The sequence below is a fragment of the Aricia agestis genome, chromosome 22 (genome assembly GCF_905147365.1).
Source record: "Aricia agestis chromosome 22, ilAriAges1.1, whole genome shotgun sequence".
Taxonomy (NCBI): Eukaryota; Metazoa; Arthropoda; class Insecta; order Lepidoptera; family Lycaenidae; genus Aricia; species Aricia agestis.
Genome location: NC_056427.1, coordinates 278165 through 294676, shown reverse-complemented (window position 1 = coordinate 294676; position 16512 = coordinate 278165). Strand labels below are relative to the sequence as shown.

The 16512-nt window shown below is 35.9% G+C and overlaps 1 protein-coding gene across 1 annotated transcript; it reads left to right on the top strand.

The window, feature by feature from the left end:
* The first annotated feature begins 478 nt into the window (after positions 1-478).
* LOC121738238 lies at positions 479-15847 on the top strand. Its single transcript, XM_042130187.1, has 2 exons — positions 479-1303; positions 14779-15847. Exons 1-2 carry the CDS (start codon positions 519-521, stop codon positions 15545-15547), a joined length of 1554 nt encoding a protein of 517 aa, XP_041986121.1. The 5' UTR covers positions 479-518; the 3' UTR covers positions 15548-15847.
* Positions 15848-16512: the final 665 nt, after the last annotated feature.

Below are 16512 nucleotides of genomic sequence, written 5' to 3'. Positions count from 1 at the left end.
CCGACTCTAACTTCAACAAATTCTACATAATATCACTAAATATGTATTGGCCTCGCCGTTTGGCTACCGTCGCGGAGTTGTGAACAAATACTCAGAAAAAAAAACAATATTATTGCAAATTAAAGTTAAGCTTCTCGGAAAAAAACACAATTATCATTTATACTGCCAAATGTAAAGGGGTGTCACCCTTAATAAGGGCTATTATGCGAATTATAAAGCCCTGCGTCACGTTTACTATGGTGTATTCGTCATAGCAAAACACTATGATAACCACACAAACGAAATTAAACCTTAATTTTGACAAGTAGAGTTTCAATTCGCTTGAAGTTACGTTTTTACATCGATAAATTTACTTGCGAATGAAATTGAACTATACTTTGGTGGTGTTAAGGTTCGATTTGAGTTGTTCGAAGGTCGTAAACGAGAAATGATTCATACTATGATGCTATCTTAATATATACAAGTCGAGGTACGGTCACGCCATTCAGTTTGTAACAGTGGGACTGCGCTAACGCACCATGGGGAGCGTACACGTTAGTAAAGTGATATTATACGTTTTAAACGTAATAAACGCCGTTCTAGGAGTGGCCATCGCATCAGCATCCATATGGTTCTTCTGCGAAGTCCATGACTTTACAACTTTGAGGAACTCCAACCATTACCTTCTGGATTACACCGTATACTGGCCACAAGCGATCCCATGGCTGTTTTTCTTCGTATCCCTCTTCGTGTTGGGAGTATGCGCCTGCGGATTCACCAGCGCCAAGAAGAAGTCCAGAGGATTGTTGACGATGTACATAACTGCTCTAGCGATTGTGGTGTTAATTTTAATCGCGGCTTCAGTAGTAGCCCTAGTGTTCGCAGACAATAAGAGCACAGACGATTTCGTGAAGGACACGGTATGGGATGTATACTTCCAGACGAAAACTGACAATGATGTGGCGGCAGCGTTCGGCGAGATTGAAAAGAAACTCCACTGCTGCGGCGCCGACAGTCCAAGGGATTACAAGAACTGGAAGAATGAGTTCCCTAAGTCCTGCTGCGACGTGTTCTACCATGGCTGGTTGGACCCGTACTCGATCGACTGCGATTTCACCAACAAACTCGCCAACGAACGTCACGGCTGTTCTACAGTTGCTGCGCAATACGCCAGAATTGTCATCAAGGTGCTGTCAGGAGCAGCCATCTTTACTGCAATCATCTGCATACTGTGTCTGGTGGTTGCCGTGACGCTGTCGAAGGCCCTAGCGAAGAGGAGAAGACCACCACCCCAGAACGAATCGGAGAGCAAAAAGGTGCTATTGTAAATCAGCATTTAAAAAAGTAAGTTTTGTGAAAAAAGTTTTCAGTATGATTTGACATTGAAAGAAGTTCTTTATTTGAAAAAATATATTTTATGCCAGTGGTTCTTTGACAATAGTATTTTTTATGCAAAGAGTTTTTATATTATCTCGATAGTATTTTAAAACTTCCCATTGTGTTTTCAATGTCAAATGGTCCATTGTGGCTATAATTTTTCAATTGAGTGTCGATTCAGCCATCTTGGATTTGTACATACATGGTGCCAAGGCTGTACACTGTACAGTCAAGGAAAATAGCTAACTTTATGTTTTTACTGAGAAAAACAATTTGAAATGCTATATTCTTGACTAGAAGGATACTATACTGATTTAAAATTAATCCTGGGTTAATTTGTTTTCTTTATAGAACGAGATTGAATGATATTCAACCCAGGATTAACTTAAACATAGCTACATCATCACAATTTTAGTCTACGACTCAAGAATCTAAACTCAATGGCATACATTGCGTTTAAGATTGACGATTGCTTAAATCTTGAGTAAGTTTAACGATTACGTAAGTTAAAACAGGTATAGCAAACATGAGGTCACGAAAACATATTTTCGACATGTTTATGCGAATAACAATGTTTATTTTAGGTATATTTGTTGGGAGAAAATTTTGGTGATGTTAAAAAGACACATATAAAGAGAATAGCTTATTTCTAATAAAGGTAAGTATATGTATACCAGAATCTAATGGCAAAATGTGAGAAAATAAATTGACTCTAACAATACCGGGGTAATTGGAATAAAACATTTTGATCCTTTCTTTTTCTTATAGCGGCTGATTCTGTGTGTGAAACATGCAAATATAAAAAAAATATCCAATGATCAAGGATATTTTTTGAAAATCTGCTGTCAAATATTGCCATCAGATTCTGGTAGACCTATATTTACGTATAATTCAAGTTCCACTATCTGCATCTGTCGTGTGACTTTACCAACGTGTCACACAAGGACAACCAGACTTATATTCATGTAAATATTTTTATAAGTATAAGCTGGAAGTGTTAACGAAAGAAGTGTAGATATCTTTTGTGTATGTGATGGTAACATTCCGATATTTTTACTATTTTAATATTATGTTCGATTTTGTTCGTTTTTAGTCAAACATCAAATTGGTATTCTCGTTAAATGTCAAATGATCATTGATCATACTCAAAGGTCAATTGACGCATAAGAGAATACTAATATTTTGTTGTTTGATAGAAAACAGACTAGATTAAACAAGAAACAAAGTTTTTATGTTTATTGCGATAACATAGTATTTAGACAATATTTTAAACAAAACGGGCGGTGCCCAAGCCATATGCTATATTTATTTTAGGCTACTATTGATCTGATTGTGCGTGTGTAAGTTGCGTGTTAGGCTATATTTTAATGTAAATTAAGTTAAGTCACCCTTAACGATTTTGGTAAAAACATGACGCCACCAAAATTGTGGAATTGTATATTTTAGAGTCTTAATAAATGTAAAACTCTTAACTCTATCATTAGATACATTTTAAATCAGACATGCTTTCATGAAATGAAAGATATCATGATTTTAGTCAAAATATTGTTCTTTTTGCATGTTTATATTAAAGAATCTGGCTTAGTTTTTACATTGCAAGCTAATCTAAGACTCTACGTCAAAATAGTGCTTTTTCTACGTTTTTTTAAAGAAACTAGCTTACTTCTTAATCTTCCAGTTACCACGGATAAATCTAAGTTCTTTTTCTTAACAAAGGAAGCAATTAAAGTCTTTTATATGCGCTAAACGTACTCTACCAGGACGGAATAATAATCAGTTTAATTGCTTAAGTGGTGAAACAAAAGAAAGGATGACTGCATTAGTAGGGACTAGGGAAAGAAAAGGGATTTTGTACGTAGTAGAGCAAATAAGAGATTTTTTATTTTGTACAGTAGAGATAGTATAAAAAAAATATTATTGGCATTTCAAGAGTTCTATTATTGGCTTAAACTAAAAAAGCAATTTAAATTTTGTTTGCCTCGCTAAAATTCGAGAACGGCTGAACCAATTTGGGTAATTTTAGTGTTGAAATATTCGTGGATGTTTAGGGAAGGTTGGGCGGGAAGTGGATAGTCCGGTCATATTTGAGGAGCGTTTTTGCAAAGCGAAATATCTACCAAAATGTTTTTTTTCAGTATGAGGTTTTTAGTGTTTATTTCTTTTTCGGGTAGGACTTAGGTAAAATTTATTCTATAGTTGTTTTAAAAATACAGGTACCTACATATGTACATGAAATAAAATACATTTTTTATACCAGGCTCTTTATTAAAATCACTAATTAAAATTACGAATTTTCACAAAAGCGAAATATCTGCATTTTTTTTCTTAACATATTTTATGCGTAACTTGTTTTTATTTTTTATTTAATGTAATAATTTTATAGCAGTGGCTCAAACTCGTCAAATTCACGTCTTATGTTCCCTTCACCTTTTTTCCTGGTTTTTCTTCCACGATTCACTTCAATCACAGGTGAATTGTATTCAATTTCCGCCATTTTTTCGATATAAGAAAGTTTAGAACACTGACCTAGCACGACAAACGATTGACAAGTCACGACTGGTAGTTATTTCCCGCCTATTTCAAAGTATTGCCATTTTATTAAAAACAAACAGCTAATCAACTGAGCAGATATTTCGTTTTGTGAAAAATATTTACTTGTAGATATTTCACTTTGTGAAATTTCTTCATATTCGAGTAAGATTACATGAAAAGATATTACGTTTTGTTGAAATTCGCTTTTGTCAAACAATAGATCCCATATGAAAGAATGCAAAAACGTCAAAAAAAAAAGTACCAACTTTTGGTAGATATTTCACTTTGTGAAAACGCTCCTCATTTATATAAATATGCCAATAATAGGACTGCCAATTGGAGATTTTTAAGATTTTCTCAGTAAAGGTACTAGGATAACATGAAGTGTCTGTAGTATTTATATTTATATATTTATTATAAACATTTGAGTCATTGTATGTGTTTCAAGCTTTAATAATGAAAAAATTAAAGTGTTTTTCAATGTAAGTATGAGTTTTGATCACGAGCACGTAAGCTATGTTAGCACAAAGTGCATTTAGGCTAGTTTTAGTTAATAAGATGTTTGTTAACCAAAGGTAAACGCTGTAAATTTTGCTAATAGTATTAAGATATAATGTAAGGTGGATTAAATGTAATGTTGTCTCTTTCAGTGCGAAAGAGAGAGCATGAAAATGGTGCAAGCCTAAATATTTTTAAGTTTTACCACCTAATACTTTAATAATTATTCTAGACTGATTTTTCTAGCATTTTGACAGTTTTTTGTAAAATAAAATATTATTTTGTCACCGTCCTTAAATACTCTTTAAACGCTTCTCAAGATAAGAGCTTCTTAAGTAACTAGATCAAAAAATCTATTAAAAGACAAACACATCATGAAATGTTCTGGTAGAGCTGGTCCATTCGAGCCGAGTTCATATGACTTAAGATCTACTTAAATTGAGCAGCGTTTGAGCACATCTCAATAGAATCTCTATATACTTTTTATAATCTCTACATTATTATAAAAATCACAAAATATTTATCACATGTAAATAGTTACCAATATTTTTGTATGTATTTTGAAGTTGTATTAAAACAAAGAATGGAAATATTATGTTTTTTATTTGTACGGGGAAATTACTGTTTGACAGTACAGTCGGAGAAAACGTAGAGACTAGAGACTAACTTTTTCTTTTTTACCTTATTCGCTTATCACAAGGGAACGGTACATTTTTTCAGGGTATAAACTATAAAGAATCCTTTTGTCTTGTCCCAGGACTCAAAGAATTTTCATACCCAGCAAAATTGATAAAGAAGTCCAGACAGACAGATAGACAGACATACTTTCGTATTTATAGTATTAGTATGGATAAGGATTTCTAAAATATACTTACTAGCTGTCCCGGCAAACATTTCTTTGCCATATAAAGTATTTCGCCCGTATTATTTTATTGAAGTGACTAAGTCCATCGCTATCCCGTCGCACAAACAATGGTCGCCTTCAGTCTCGAGTTAAAATAATTTACTATTATTTATTCAACAAATACACTTATCAATATAATAAGTACCCAGTAGCCGATTCTCAGACCCACTGAATATGCATATTATAAAATTTGGTTAAAATCAGTAAAGCCGTTTCGGAGGAGTACGCGGCCTAACATTGTGACACGAGAATTTTATATATAAGATTGATATTAATGAGTAATCTTATTGTAGGTTAATAAAATTTGTGGTTTAGCAAAACAGAAGTTAGTCATGATTATTTTCCGAGAAATACCACAGATGACGTCATATTATCGAATAAGGCGTTTGCGGAAATATATTATAGCATTCAATTGAATATAACAATATTATACGGTAGTTAAATCATACATGTGATTAAGTTTTAACTATAAATTGTATAGCATGTAACACAAAATAAGTGACTACATGACGCGCCAAAAATTCATTTTTCACGCGGAAACCGTACAGTTTTGCGGAATAAAAAGTATCTTATGTCCTTTCCCGGAACTCAAAGTATCTCCATACCAAATTTCAGCAAAATCGGTTTAGCGGTTAAGACGTAAAAATGTAACAGACAACGCACAGAGAGACTTTTGCAAATATTAGTAAGTACGGATAAGTATGAATAATATAATTTCCTCCCCCTTGATGAATAACCATGATTGCAAAGAGCTAAAACCACAATCAGCGACGAATATGGGCAATTATAAACCTCAAAATGTTCGCATATGCTTGTATTGGCCATACAAGATTTTGATCTTTTTATATTTAGTATGAACTTTAAATATTATTAAGAATATTACAAGTATTTGAATACTAATTATAAATTATAATATTAAGGTCAAATTGTTTGCATAATGACTGTCTTATTACAAGGCCATTTAGTTCAAATTCGCAAGTTTTCTTTCCTTTTTTCTTAGAAAATAATTAATGAAATTTCCATGTAATGAAGAAGAATATTTTACGTAATAATATATTCTAATTGTATAAATACAAATACTAATATTACAAATGCGAAAGTGTGTCTGTCTGTCTGTCATTCTTTTATCTTTTCACGCCCAAAGAGTTTAGTGTCCCGGGACATGATACTTTTTGTACCGAAAAAATGTACGGTTCGGTAAACGGTACGGAAAAATTATAATACGAAGTCCATAATATTATTATAATTCTAAGAATAAACTACTCTAGCTTATGCTACCCTAGTGCTAACAACTAGAATCGAGCAGTTATATCACCTGATTGAAAGCGATTTTGCGACAACAGAGGAGCTACAGGTGCCTTGTATGTATGTCACGTGCAAACTCATAAACCATTAGGGAATGTCGCTTTCAAATACAAACAAAGTCAAAGGAAGTCTATACTAATAATATAAATGTATGTCTGTCTGTCATTGTGCCTAAACCACTGAACAGATTAAGTTAAAATTTGATAAGAAGATACTTTGAGTCCTGGGAAAAGATGTAGAATACATTTTATCCTGGAAAAATGTACGGTTTCTTCAGCTGATCTGTCCGTTTCTGAGTTCATTTCGTAAGTATTATATTTTTATTTGTAGGATTTGTTGTTATAGCGGCAACAGAAACACATAATCTGTGAAAATTTCAACTCTCTAGAAGTTACCGTTCGTGAGATACAGCCTGAAGACAGACAGACAGACATCGAAGTCTTTGTAATTGGGTCCCATTTTACCCTTGGGTATGGAACCCTAATAATACGAGAATGTGTGTCTGTCTGTTACTTTTTCACGCCCAAACCAACTGAGCTGGGTATAGAGATACTTTTAATACCGGGGAAGGACATAGGACACTTTTTATCCCGGAAAAATGTACGGTTCCGGCGCGAATTTTCTCGCAACGGAATTGCAGGCGTCATGTAGGTTATAATGATACTAAGAACAAAGAATTTCCAGCGCCACTGCGCTAACAATTAATGAGGAAAAACATGTAACAAGAAAAAATACTACCTGTTGCTGAGATGAGTCACAGGTGAACATAATGTCAGATAGAGGGCATGCATACACGAGATAAACTTGTATAATATTTTAAGTAATTGGTTTAGAAACGGAACAGCGTTGCCAGACGTCCCGATTTTGGCGGGACGTCCCGATTTTTTCATCAAAATTAAATGTCCCGCGCGGGACAGGCTCAGTCCCGCTTTTCGGGGAAAGCCCGAACGTACGTGCAGCGAGCTGACTGCTGAGAAAGGTGCGTAATGAAGATAAGAGTGGGGGAGGACTGGGAGGTAGAGGAGTGGATTTCCTATGGCTACTTGTTAAGGTGTGAATATTATACCAGGAATGTAAAACTACTTGTTTTACATTCCTGGTACATTATAATTTAACGGCCGTTCCCAATATTTGATCTATCTCTAGTTTTGCCCTACTAGAGATAGGAATAGCTCACATTAGACATATTTATGTCAATTGTGAGCTATTCCTATCTCTAGTAGGGCAAAACCAGAGATAGATCAAATATTGGGAATGGCCGTTAGAAGATATTTTATTGTACATATCAAAGAGAAAATTTGTATTGTGTCAGTTGTCACTTGAAAATATTAAGTGGTTGTGAGAAATCTTACTTGCTTTTATTTCAGTATAATTATTAGAATCCGAACAGGTTATGGAGCCCAGACAGTAGAAATATAAAGCAGAGTAAAGAGCAGCTGAACTGATAAAAGAAGATTGGAAAAATTACATACTTGACACAATTTTTTTTGGACAGAGCTATTACGAGATATATATATTTACTACAGAATTGGAAATGCGTGTAGATAAATTTGACGGTAAAAACTTTCGGCAATGGAAATTCCAAATTAAGTGCGCATTAAAGGCAAAAGGTCTCGACATATCTACGCCTATGCGGTTATATCGGTTCAGCGGTTTAGCCTTGAAGAGGGTAGAAAAGGCAGACAGACGGACACACTTTGGCATCTTTATACTAGGAGTATGGAAATTTATGAGATAACATAATATTTTTACAACACTAAAGCAGAGGAACGCTAACGTCACAAAATATTGGACCGATTTTAATGTAATTTGGCATTGGTGTAAAGTAGACCACGGGGAAGGACATAGGTTACATTTTGCGTAAAAATGTAGTGTTTCCGCGAAATTTCTAATGAATATAGGCGGAGCCGCACAATTTAGTACTTAATACACATGGTAAAACTTTTTGTTCCTTCCGCGGGATTCGAACCCTTGACCCACAAGCTCAACTACTAAGCCACAGAGGTTACATAATATATCTGAACTACCTTAGCGCCTGATTGATTCAAGCAGCAAATATGTAGTCTATGTGTCATCGTTTAATAAAGAGCCTAACTCTATTATAGAGGCAACGTGTCGAGTTATTACTTAATCACTTTTAATCAGGTGATTACGCTCATTAAATAATTAAGTTTGTAATTACAGGCGTTATAAATGTTATTTTAAACGATACAGTCTTGTTTTATGTATATTAATGCTCACGACTTTGCTGCGCAACAATTCAATCGCACAAGAACCATACATTTTGCGAAGACAGAAACTATCCTATGTCCGATCTCGGTACTAATACTTTATCTACCAAGCAAATTTCATCAAAAACGGTTCAGCTACTTAAGCGTGAAAGACAGACTGTTGCATTTATAACTTTATAATGTCGCCCGCGACTCTGTTGCGCCAAAAGTCGGTTATCGCGAGGGAACCGTACATTTTCCGGGATAAAAAGTATCAAATTTCAGCTAAATCGTTTCAGCGGATTTGGCGTGAAGATATAGCAGACAAACAGACACACTTTCACATTTTATTAGTATTTTTGTCAATGACATATTTTTATGTTAATTTAGCTGAATTATTGCATAATATTTAAGCCATCGAAATATCAATAAAATGTATTAACCCAGTTTTAGCACGTTTTGTCAATAAAATGCTTGGTATTTCCAGTTGTGTAAATATGGTAGAGCGAATAGTGTGGCTAAAATAATGGACTCTTAAACCCCACTTAAAGGGGTGACTCATCCTAATTTTTTTTTTTTTTAATATCTATGGACGCTTCACACCACGTCAGTCTGGCCCTGTGGTAAGTACCTGAAGGACTTGTGTTACAGGTACCAGACAACGGAAATATATTTAATACTTTTATACTATACATATATTTAAGATTTTTATTATATGATACACATATTTAATACACATCCATGACCCAGGAACTTTGAAAACTTTTTGTTCCGTCGGCGGGACTCGAACCCGCGACCCCTGGCTTGAGCTACCAACGCGCTCACCACTGAGCCACAGAGGTCGTCATTTTCGATTTTATAATTCATTTTTATACTTGAAAATAAGCCCCGAATTGTTTCATTTTCTAAAATTAGATACTGCATTATATTTCCAAGAACTCGATCTGAGCAAAAACACGATATCTTAAAATTTTCTCGATAGAAAAAAATCACAAAGATGCATCTAATTTTTACGAATTTTTCATTTACTGCCATAACCGTGCATTGAACTAAGTTAATATTTTAACACATTGTATAAAATTTTGTCATGTTGAGAAACCGACCGAGCGGATTTTTAAAATGTTGTATATTTATCGAGTTATTGAGAAAAAACGAATTTGGCGACGAATCCGCGTCGTCATTTTTAACCGTTTAACCGACTTCCAAAAAACGAGGAGGTTATTCACCTGACATATGAAAGACGGGCGTGAGTGTGAAGAGAGAAGGACGATGTTTGATTTTTTGGGTTAGTCGCCCTCTTAATAGGAACGCCTTAAGTATTTGTTAGACCAAATGGTACCTTCCCATCCATCCATGCTAATTTTATAAATGCGAAAGTGTGTCTGGTCTGTCACCTCTTCACGCCCAAACCATAGAACCGAATTATCTGAAATTTGGTATGGAGATGGACTTTGAGTCTCGGTAAAGAAAATGGGATACTTTTTATCCCAGAAAAAATGTGAAAAATTTTATTCATCGAGTAATATTATAAAATACCCAAAAAGTATGTCTGTAAGTCTGTTGCCTCTTTAAGCTTAAGGACAATGGAAAAGGATAAAATCCCGGTAAAGGACAATTTTATCAAAATCTGTTCAGATGTTTGGGCGAGAAAAGGTTATAAGCAGATACACTTATAATATTAGTACGTATTAATAAGGGGTCCATAAAATGCGCGTAAACGGGTAAAAACGTAACGAAATGACTTTTTATAGACTTGTTTTTACGAACATGTTTTTGGCTATAGGTACTATACAAACAGTTAGTTGCTCTAGTAAGCACAGCCTTATTTTTTACACCCTCAAGGCCGTATGAAAATTAGAGGTGTAGTGCCACGAGGCGAGGGACTTAGTAATATTCGTAATATTGTAATATTACGAATATTACTAAGTTCCTCGTTTTGTGACGTGGTTTGGAAGAAGTCTTAGGACCTATTTCGCCACTTCCTGATAAGTGCCAAATAGGCTATTCAAGACGTATGGAGAATCTGTCAAAAAAGTTGTGAATAGCCTATTCGGTACTTTAATATCAGAAAGTGGTGATACAGGCCCTTATAGTTATAAGTTACGGCTAGTTTTTATTTGTGAACCGTACATTCTTTAGCTAACTGTCTTTGTCGAAACTCGAAGTCGCAAAAACCATCAAAATCTTTTTTTTTATGAAATAAGGGGGCAAACGAGCAAACGGGTCACCTGATGGAAAGCAACTTCCGTCGCCCATGGACACTCGCAGCATCAGAAGAGCTGCAGGTGCCTTGCCGGCCTTTAAAGAGGGAATAGGGAAGGTGAGTGAGTTTACAGGGCCTCCGGTAAACTCACTCACTCGGCGAAACACAGCGCAAGCGCTGTTTCACGCCGGTTTTCTGTGAGAACGTGGTATTTCTCCTGGCGAGCCATTCGTGCCGAAGCATGGCTCTCCCACGTATAAAGTTTAGCAGTTAAAGGGTGAGGGGTAACAGACATAATATTGGAATATAATATTATGAGAAGTTCTCATCAAAACAAAAAAACTGTGTCAGTATTACACGTAACACACAGACTGACTTTCGCATTTATAATGCTATATGATATTGATGATGATGATGATGATGATATTACACGGTACGATTTGCAGGAGAATTATGTGTTAGACTGTACGATAATCAGGACGCGCCTGTTTAGAGTGTACGATGCGGGTCCGACACGATTTTATCGGATTGCAACTTGTAAGGAAAGGATATTTTGAGTATAAAAAATAAACCTACTTGTCTTTCAATAAGACTGAAAAATACCATTTGAAATGATGTCCGACATTTATGCCAAAGTGGTTTTAGCTTTTAACTGAGTGTGACAGAAGGGTTTAGTTTTTCGACTGTACAATTACTGTATGTGTATTGTGTATGCAGTATTTTTATTTAACAGTAGAGTTTAGAGCTTGAGATATACTTTAATGACTTTAAAGTCATGAGAATATTACTAAAATAAAGTGTATTTTATACTGTATATTTTTATTTCAAATAAAATAAAGTATGTTTTATAAAGTTTATTTTTTATTTTTCAAAATAAATGTAAAAAAGAATAATCCAAATATTATAACAACATGACACGTCTAGCCCACAATTTGTTGAATATAAATCAGGTTTATCAATGAAGCCACTAATTAAATATTAATTTATATTTAATTGTCTATTATTTCACTATTTAGAGAGTAACAGACAATTTTCCGTTTCGATTCGTTTGAAGTCGTAAAAAAGTAACTGGACAAAATCAAATCACTAATGTATTTATTGTTATGTTAAACACATTTAAATTTGTAGCATTGCAACCCATACTGTACATTGCTCATATTAATATGTACTAGATTAACGCCCGAAACTCTGTTGCACCAAAATTAGTTTATCGCACGGGAACTGTACATTTTTCCGGGATAAAAAGTATCCTTAGTCGTTTACCAGGACTCAAAGTATCTCCCTTCCAAATTTTAGCTAAATCGGTTCAATGGTTTGGGCGCTACGACGTAACAGACAGAGAAACAGACAGGTAGACATACTTTCTCATTAATAATATTAATATTATACTTTTTTTTTTTTTTTATGAAATAAGGGGGCAAACGAGCAAACGGGTCACCTGATGGAAAGCAACTTCCGTCGCCCATGGACACTCGCAGCATCAGAAGAGCTGCATCTGCGTTGCCGGCCTTTTAAGAGGGAATAGGGGAGGGTAGGGAAGGGAAGGGAATAGGGGAGGGTAGGAAAGGGAATAGGGTAGGTGATTGGGCCTACGGTAAACTCACTTACTCGGCGAAACACAGCGCAAGCGCTGTTTCACGACGGTTTTCTGTGAGAACGTGGTATTTATCCGGTCGAGCCGGCCCATTCGTGCCGAAGCATGGCTCTCCCACGTATAACACTTATGTGAAGATTATTTAAAACCACCTGTTTAAATTTCAAAGTCAACTATGACTAACTCCAAAATTTTAAGTAGCATTTGTGTAAGGTCATTATGATTTTAGAGTCATAAAACCTTTTTGATTATTAAAAAAGCTAGTAAAATTCATTGTCATTTCATTAGTAAATTACTACCGAATTCCCAAAACACTCCATACTAATATTATAAATGCGAAAGTGGGTCTGTCTGTTACCTCTTTTCGCCCAAATCACTTAACAGATTTTTCTGAAATTTGGTAAGGAGATACTTTGAGTACCGGGAAAGGACATAGGATACTTTTTATCTCGGGAAAATGTACGGTTCCCGCGAATTATATATATAATAAACGAATTTTAGCGCAACGGAGTAGCGGGCGTCATCTAGTCAAAATAATATAAGTTTCGAAAATGAAAGTCCTTGTATTGTATTGTTCATTGTTCTTCCGGTGAACACGGAAATATGTAAATTAAATAATTACATAGTATATTAATTAATTATATTCCAAGGAAAATGATATTTTTTATTTTATATTGTTAGAATTTTAGGTGCATATAAGTTGTTATGACTAACACATTTTATGCTCAGTGAATGTCTAGGGAAAATGTTTCTTTGAAAGGCCAATAACACACATGTAACTTCTGATTTACTGTGGATGGTCCATGGTTATCGTTAGCCCATTAGCTTTGTCCACACTGTGCCTTTTTTTGTTCATCAAGGGCATGCGTTATAGCGCAGTCAACAGCGAACGTGAGGCATGCCCGCGACGCATACCCTCTGACCGTATCCAAAACTTTAAAAATGACAATATTGAAGTTGCGTTCCTTCTGACGCATTCAATTATTGAATGCGCCAATATGAAAGTTGATGATGAAAATTGAAGATGAACGTGCACAGTGTGGACATAGCTATATTATATTTAATAAGTTACACTTTAAATAAGATATACGATTGCAAGTAGGCTATAAAACTAAATGATGGTTGCACTTTTAGAAAACAAACAAAATCTAGCAAAATATTAAATTTTAGACATTTTAGACTTATTTAACTCCAAGAGAAACCTTTGAGCTGTGGACCAGAAATCTAGTTTTGTAACTTAAACCTTAAATTAACATTATTTTCTTATATCATGTACAAAGTAGATGATGCCCGCAACTCCGGTGCGCCAAAATTCGTCTATCGCGCGGGAACTGTACATTTTTCCGGGATAAAAAGTACTTCTCCCAGGAAAAGACATATCCTTTCCCGGGACTGAAAGTATCTCCATGCGGTTCAGCAGTTTAGGCGTGAAGAGATAACAGACAAACAGACAGACGGACAGACATACAGACACACTTTCGCATTTATAATATTAGTGTAGATGTACAATATATTTTCAGTTGGGAAATACACGAAGTTAAAAATTTTCGTGTTTTGGAATTCTTTCTATTCGATAGCACAAAAGTCCGAATAGTCAATACATTTATTTTGCTATCTCTACATTCTACAGAAAAGAACACTTTTATCAGTTCAAATGTAGCAAAGTTTAAAAAGACATACATAAATATACACAGCTAACAAATCTTTCTTGATACTAGTCGGCTAAAAATGTTAACCTATTTATTTTCACGTAAAAATAAATAACTATGGCAATAAAATAATTTAATAATGTTAAGTTAAGCATACATAAATTATAATTATTATTTAGCACTTTAGTTAAAATATGCCATTTCTTACCTGAGTAATTATAACAAGTATTTACCGTTAATTATCAAAACCATTAGTGACATTCGTAATTGAATTACCTTTGAAATCTCGTTTTCATCATCCTTATGTCTTAGAAATAGAGCTTAAATAGTACAGAGGTAATATACCTGTAACAACCTAAAACTGTTCCGATGTAATGAAATATGTCGTATGCTCAACAACGATATCGTATCGTCCGATCTAAAGGCCACCTGCGCACGAGTCATCAAAACTACTGCGTCGCGCGCGCCGCCTCTCATTTCAACCACGATCGTAACGAACGACGCACGTCCAAAGTTTAATTTAATTCGGTCAAAATGAAGGAGGATCTAGCAAAGGGTGTGTTGTATGTTGTGAATGTGTTGTACGCAATATTCGGATTGGCCTCCGCGGCAACTGGGATATGGTTTTTCGTGCAGCTGTCAGAATTCGTCGCGTTGAGGAACAGCAACCACTATCTCTTGGACTACCGCGTCTACTGGCCACAAGTCGCGCCATGGTTCTTCATCATCCTCGGAGTCTCCATGATGGTAGTGTCCTTCTGCGGCTGGTGCGGTGCCAACCAGGAGAGCAGAGGTCTGCTGGGGATGTACGGCATCTTCCTCATCTTAATCATCCTGCTCCAAGCCATTACTGCAACCCTGATCTTTGTTTACGTCGATGGTGAGGATACCGACCGATTTATAAAAGATACGGTTTACGACGGGTACTACAACTCGCAGTCCAATCCTGATGTGTTCAAGTCCTTTGGCAGGATTGAGAGGAAGCTGAAATGCTGCGGAGCGAACGACGCGAGAGACTACAGGAGTTGGAGAAACGACCTCCCTCTGACCTGCTGTCTTGACAGCTACTACAGAGCCACCTGCGATTTCACCGATAAGGAGGCAAACGAAAGACTTGGATGTGCGAAGGTGGCTTCTGTGTATACCAAGATCATATCTTCTTCAGTCGCTGGTGCATCTCTTATCATCTCTCTACTAGAGATTGCTGGTGTTATCCTAGCTTGGAAACTCTTCAACAATCTGGGAGAAGTGGAGCATTATATTACTGAGAGAAAGGAAGGAGAAACTGAGTGCTAAGGTCAGTCATGCATTTTCGGTGCTAATAATATTGCTAAACGGCCATATTGGATTTGCCGCCATTGCTGATGCATCTTGGCGGTATACCACCGACGGGTATATTCGGTTCCTTGGCAAAAGAACCCAGAAACCATACCCCGTAGCTTAGTTACCATATTGATAAGAAGTTAAATCGGTATTTAATTGATGTATGTTTATATGTACTCTGTGAGCCTGGTACTATTAAGTTTAGACTGTTAATTGTAGCTCCGCGCGACTTATGCAATCCTGGTATTTCAATCCCCATTTGCTCTTACATTTACAACTAACCCCTTTTTTTAGGGAGGCTGACCCCCTTCGAACCACACCTAGTGTTAATTCATCTACGTGGGCTAAATATTTCCTCTTTATCTTCAATGAATCAGTCAATTGTGTCGTTTGACCTCGACCCCCACTCTTGCCCACTTTGACATGTGCCCCCTGCCCCCCTGCGAGGGGGGAACCCCCTTCGTCTTGCGCAAGCGATGCCTCTCGGACTCAACCTCGAAAACCTTACGAAATGTGTTACGTAGCTTGTTTTTCTACTTAAGAATTGACCCAAAACCTCTTTGTGTTTACGCGAGCTTAGTATGACCTCCGCGTTTGATTGGTTATGTAGAACATTTCAATATTATTTTGACTAAAATTTGTTAGGTAATCTTTGTGTAGGAAAATGTTTTTTCCGCTAATATATAGGTGATTATAATGTTCTAGAGTCTTTGGAATCAGGGCGAGCGAAGCGAGCCCTAGTATAACCCACAACCTGTACATTTTGTGGTACACTTTACGGAAAAACTATCACCCCTATTGATTTGTGCTTTATCATAGTAATTTTTATTTATATGTAGATGTGTTATCATCAGTCAGTCAAGGTGTGGCGACGCGAGCCCTCACAAAGCTCGGCTTTTAGCTAGTATAACTAAAATTTGCCAGTCTTTTGTGTAAGA

What these genes read in the sequence shown, in the direction of transcription:
- LOC121738238 (XM_042130187.1), top strand. Translation starts at nt 519, where the DNA reads ATGGGGAGCGTACACGTTAGTAAAGTGATATTATACGTTTTAAACGTA. An exon ending in GAGAGCAAAAAGGTGCTATT is followed by an intron (nt 1,304 to 14,778) that starts GTAAATCAGCAT and finishes TTAATTTAATTC; the next exon opens with GGTCAAAATGAAGGAGGATC.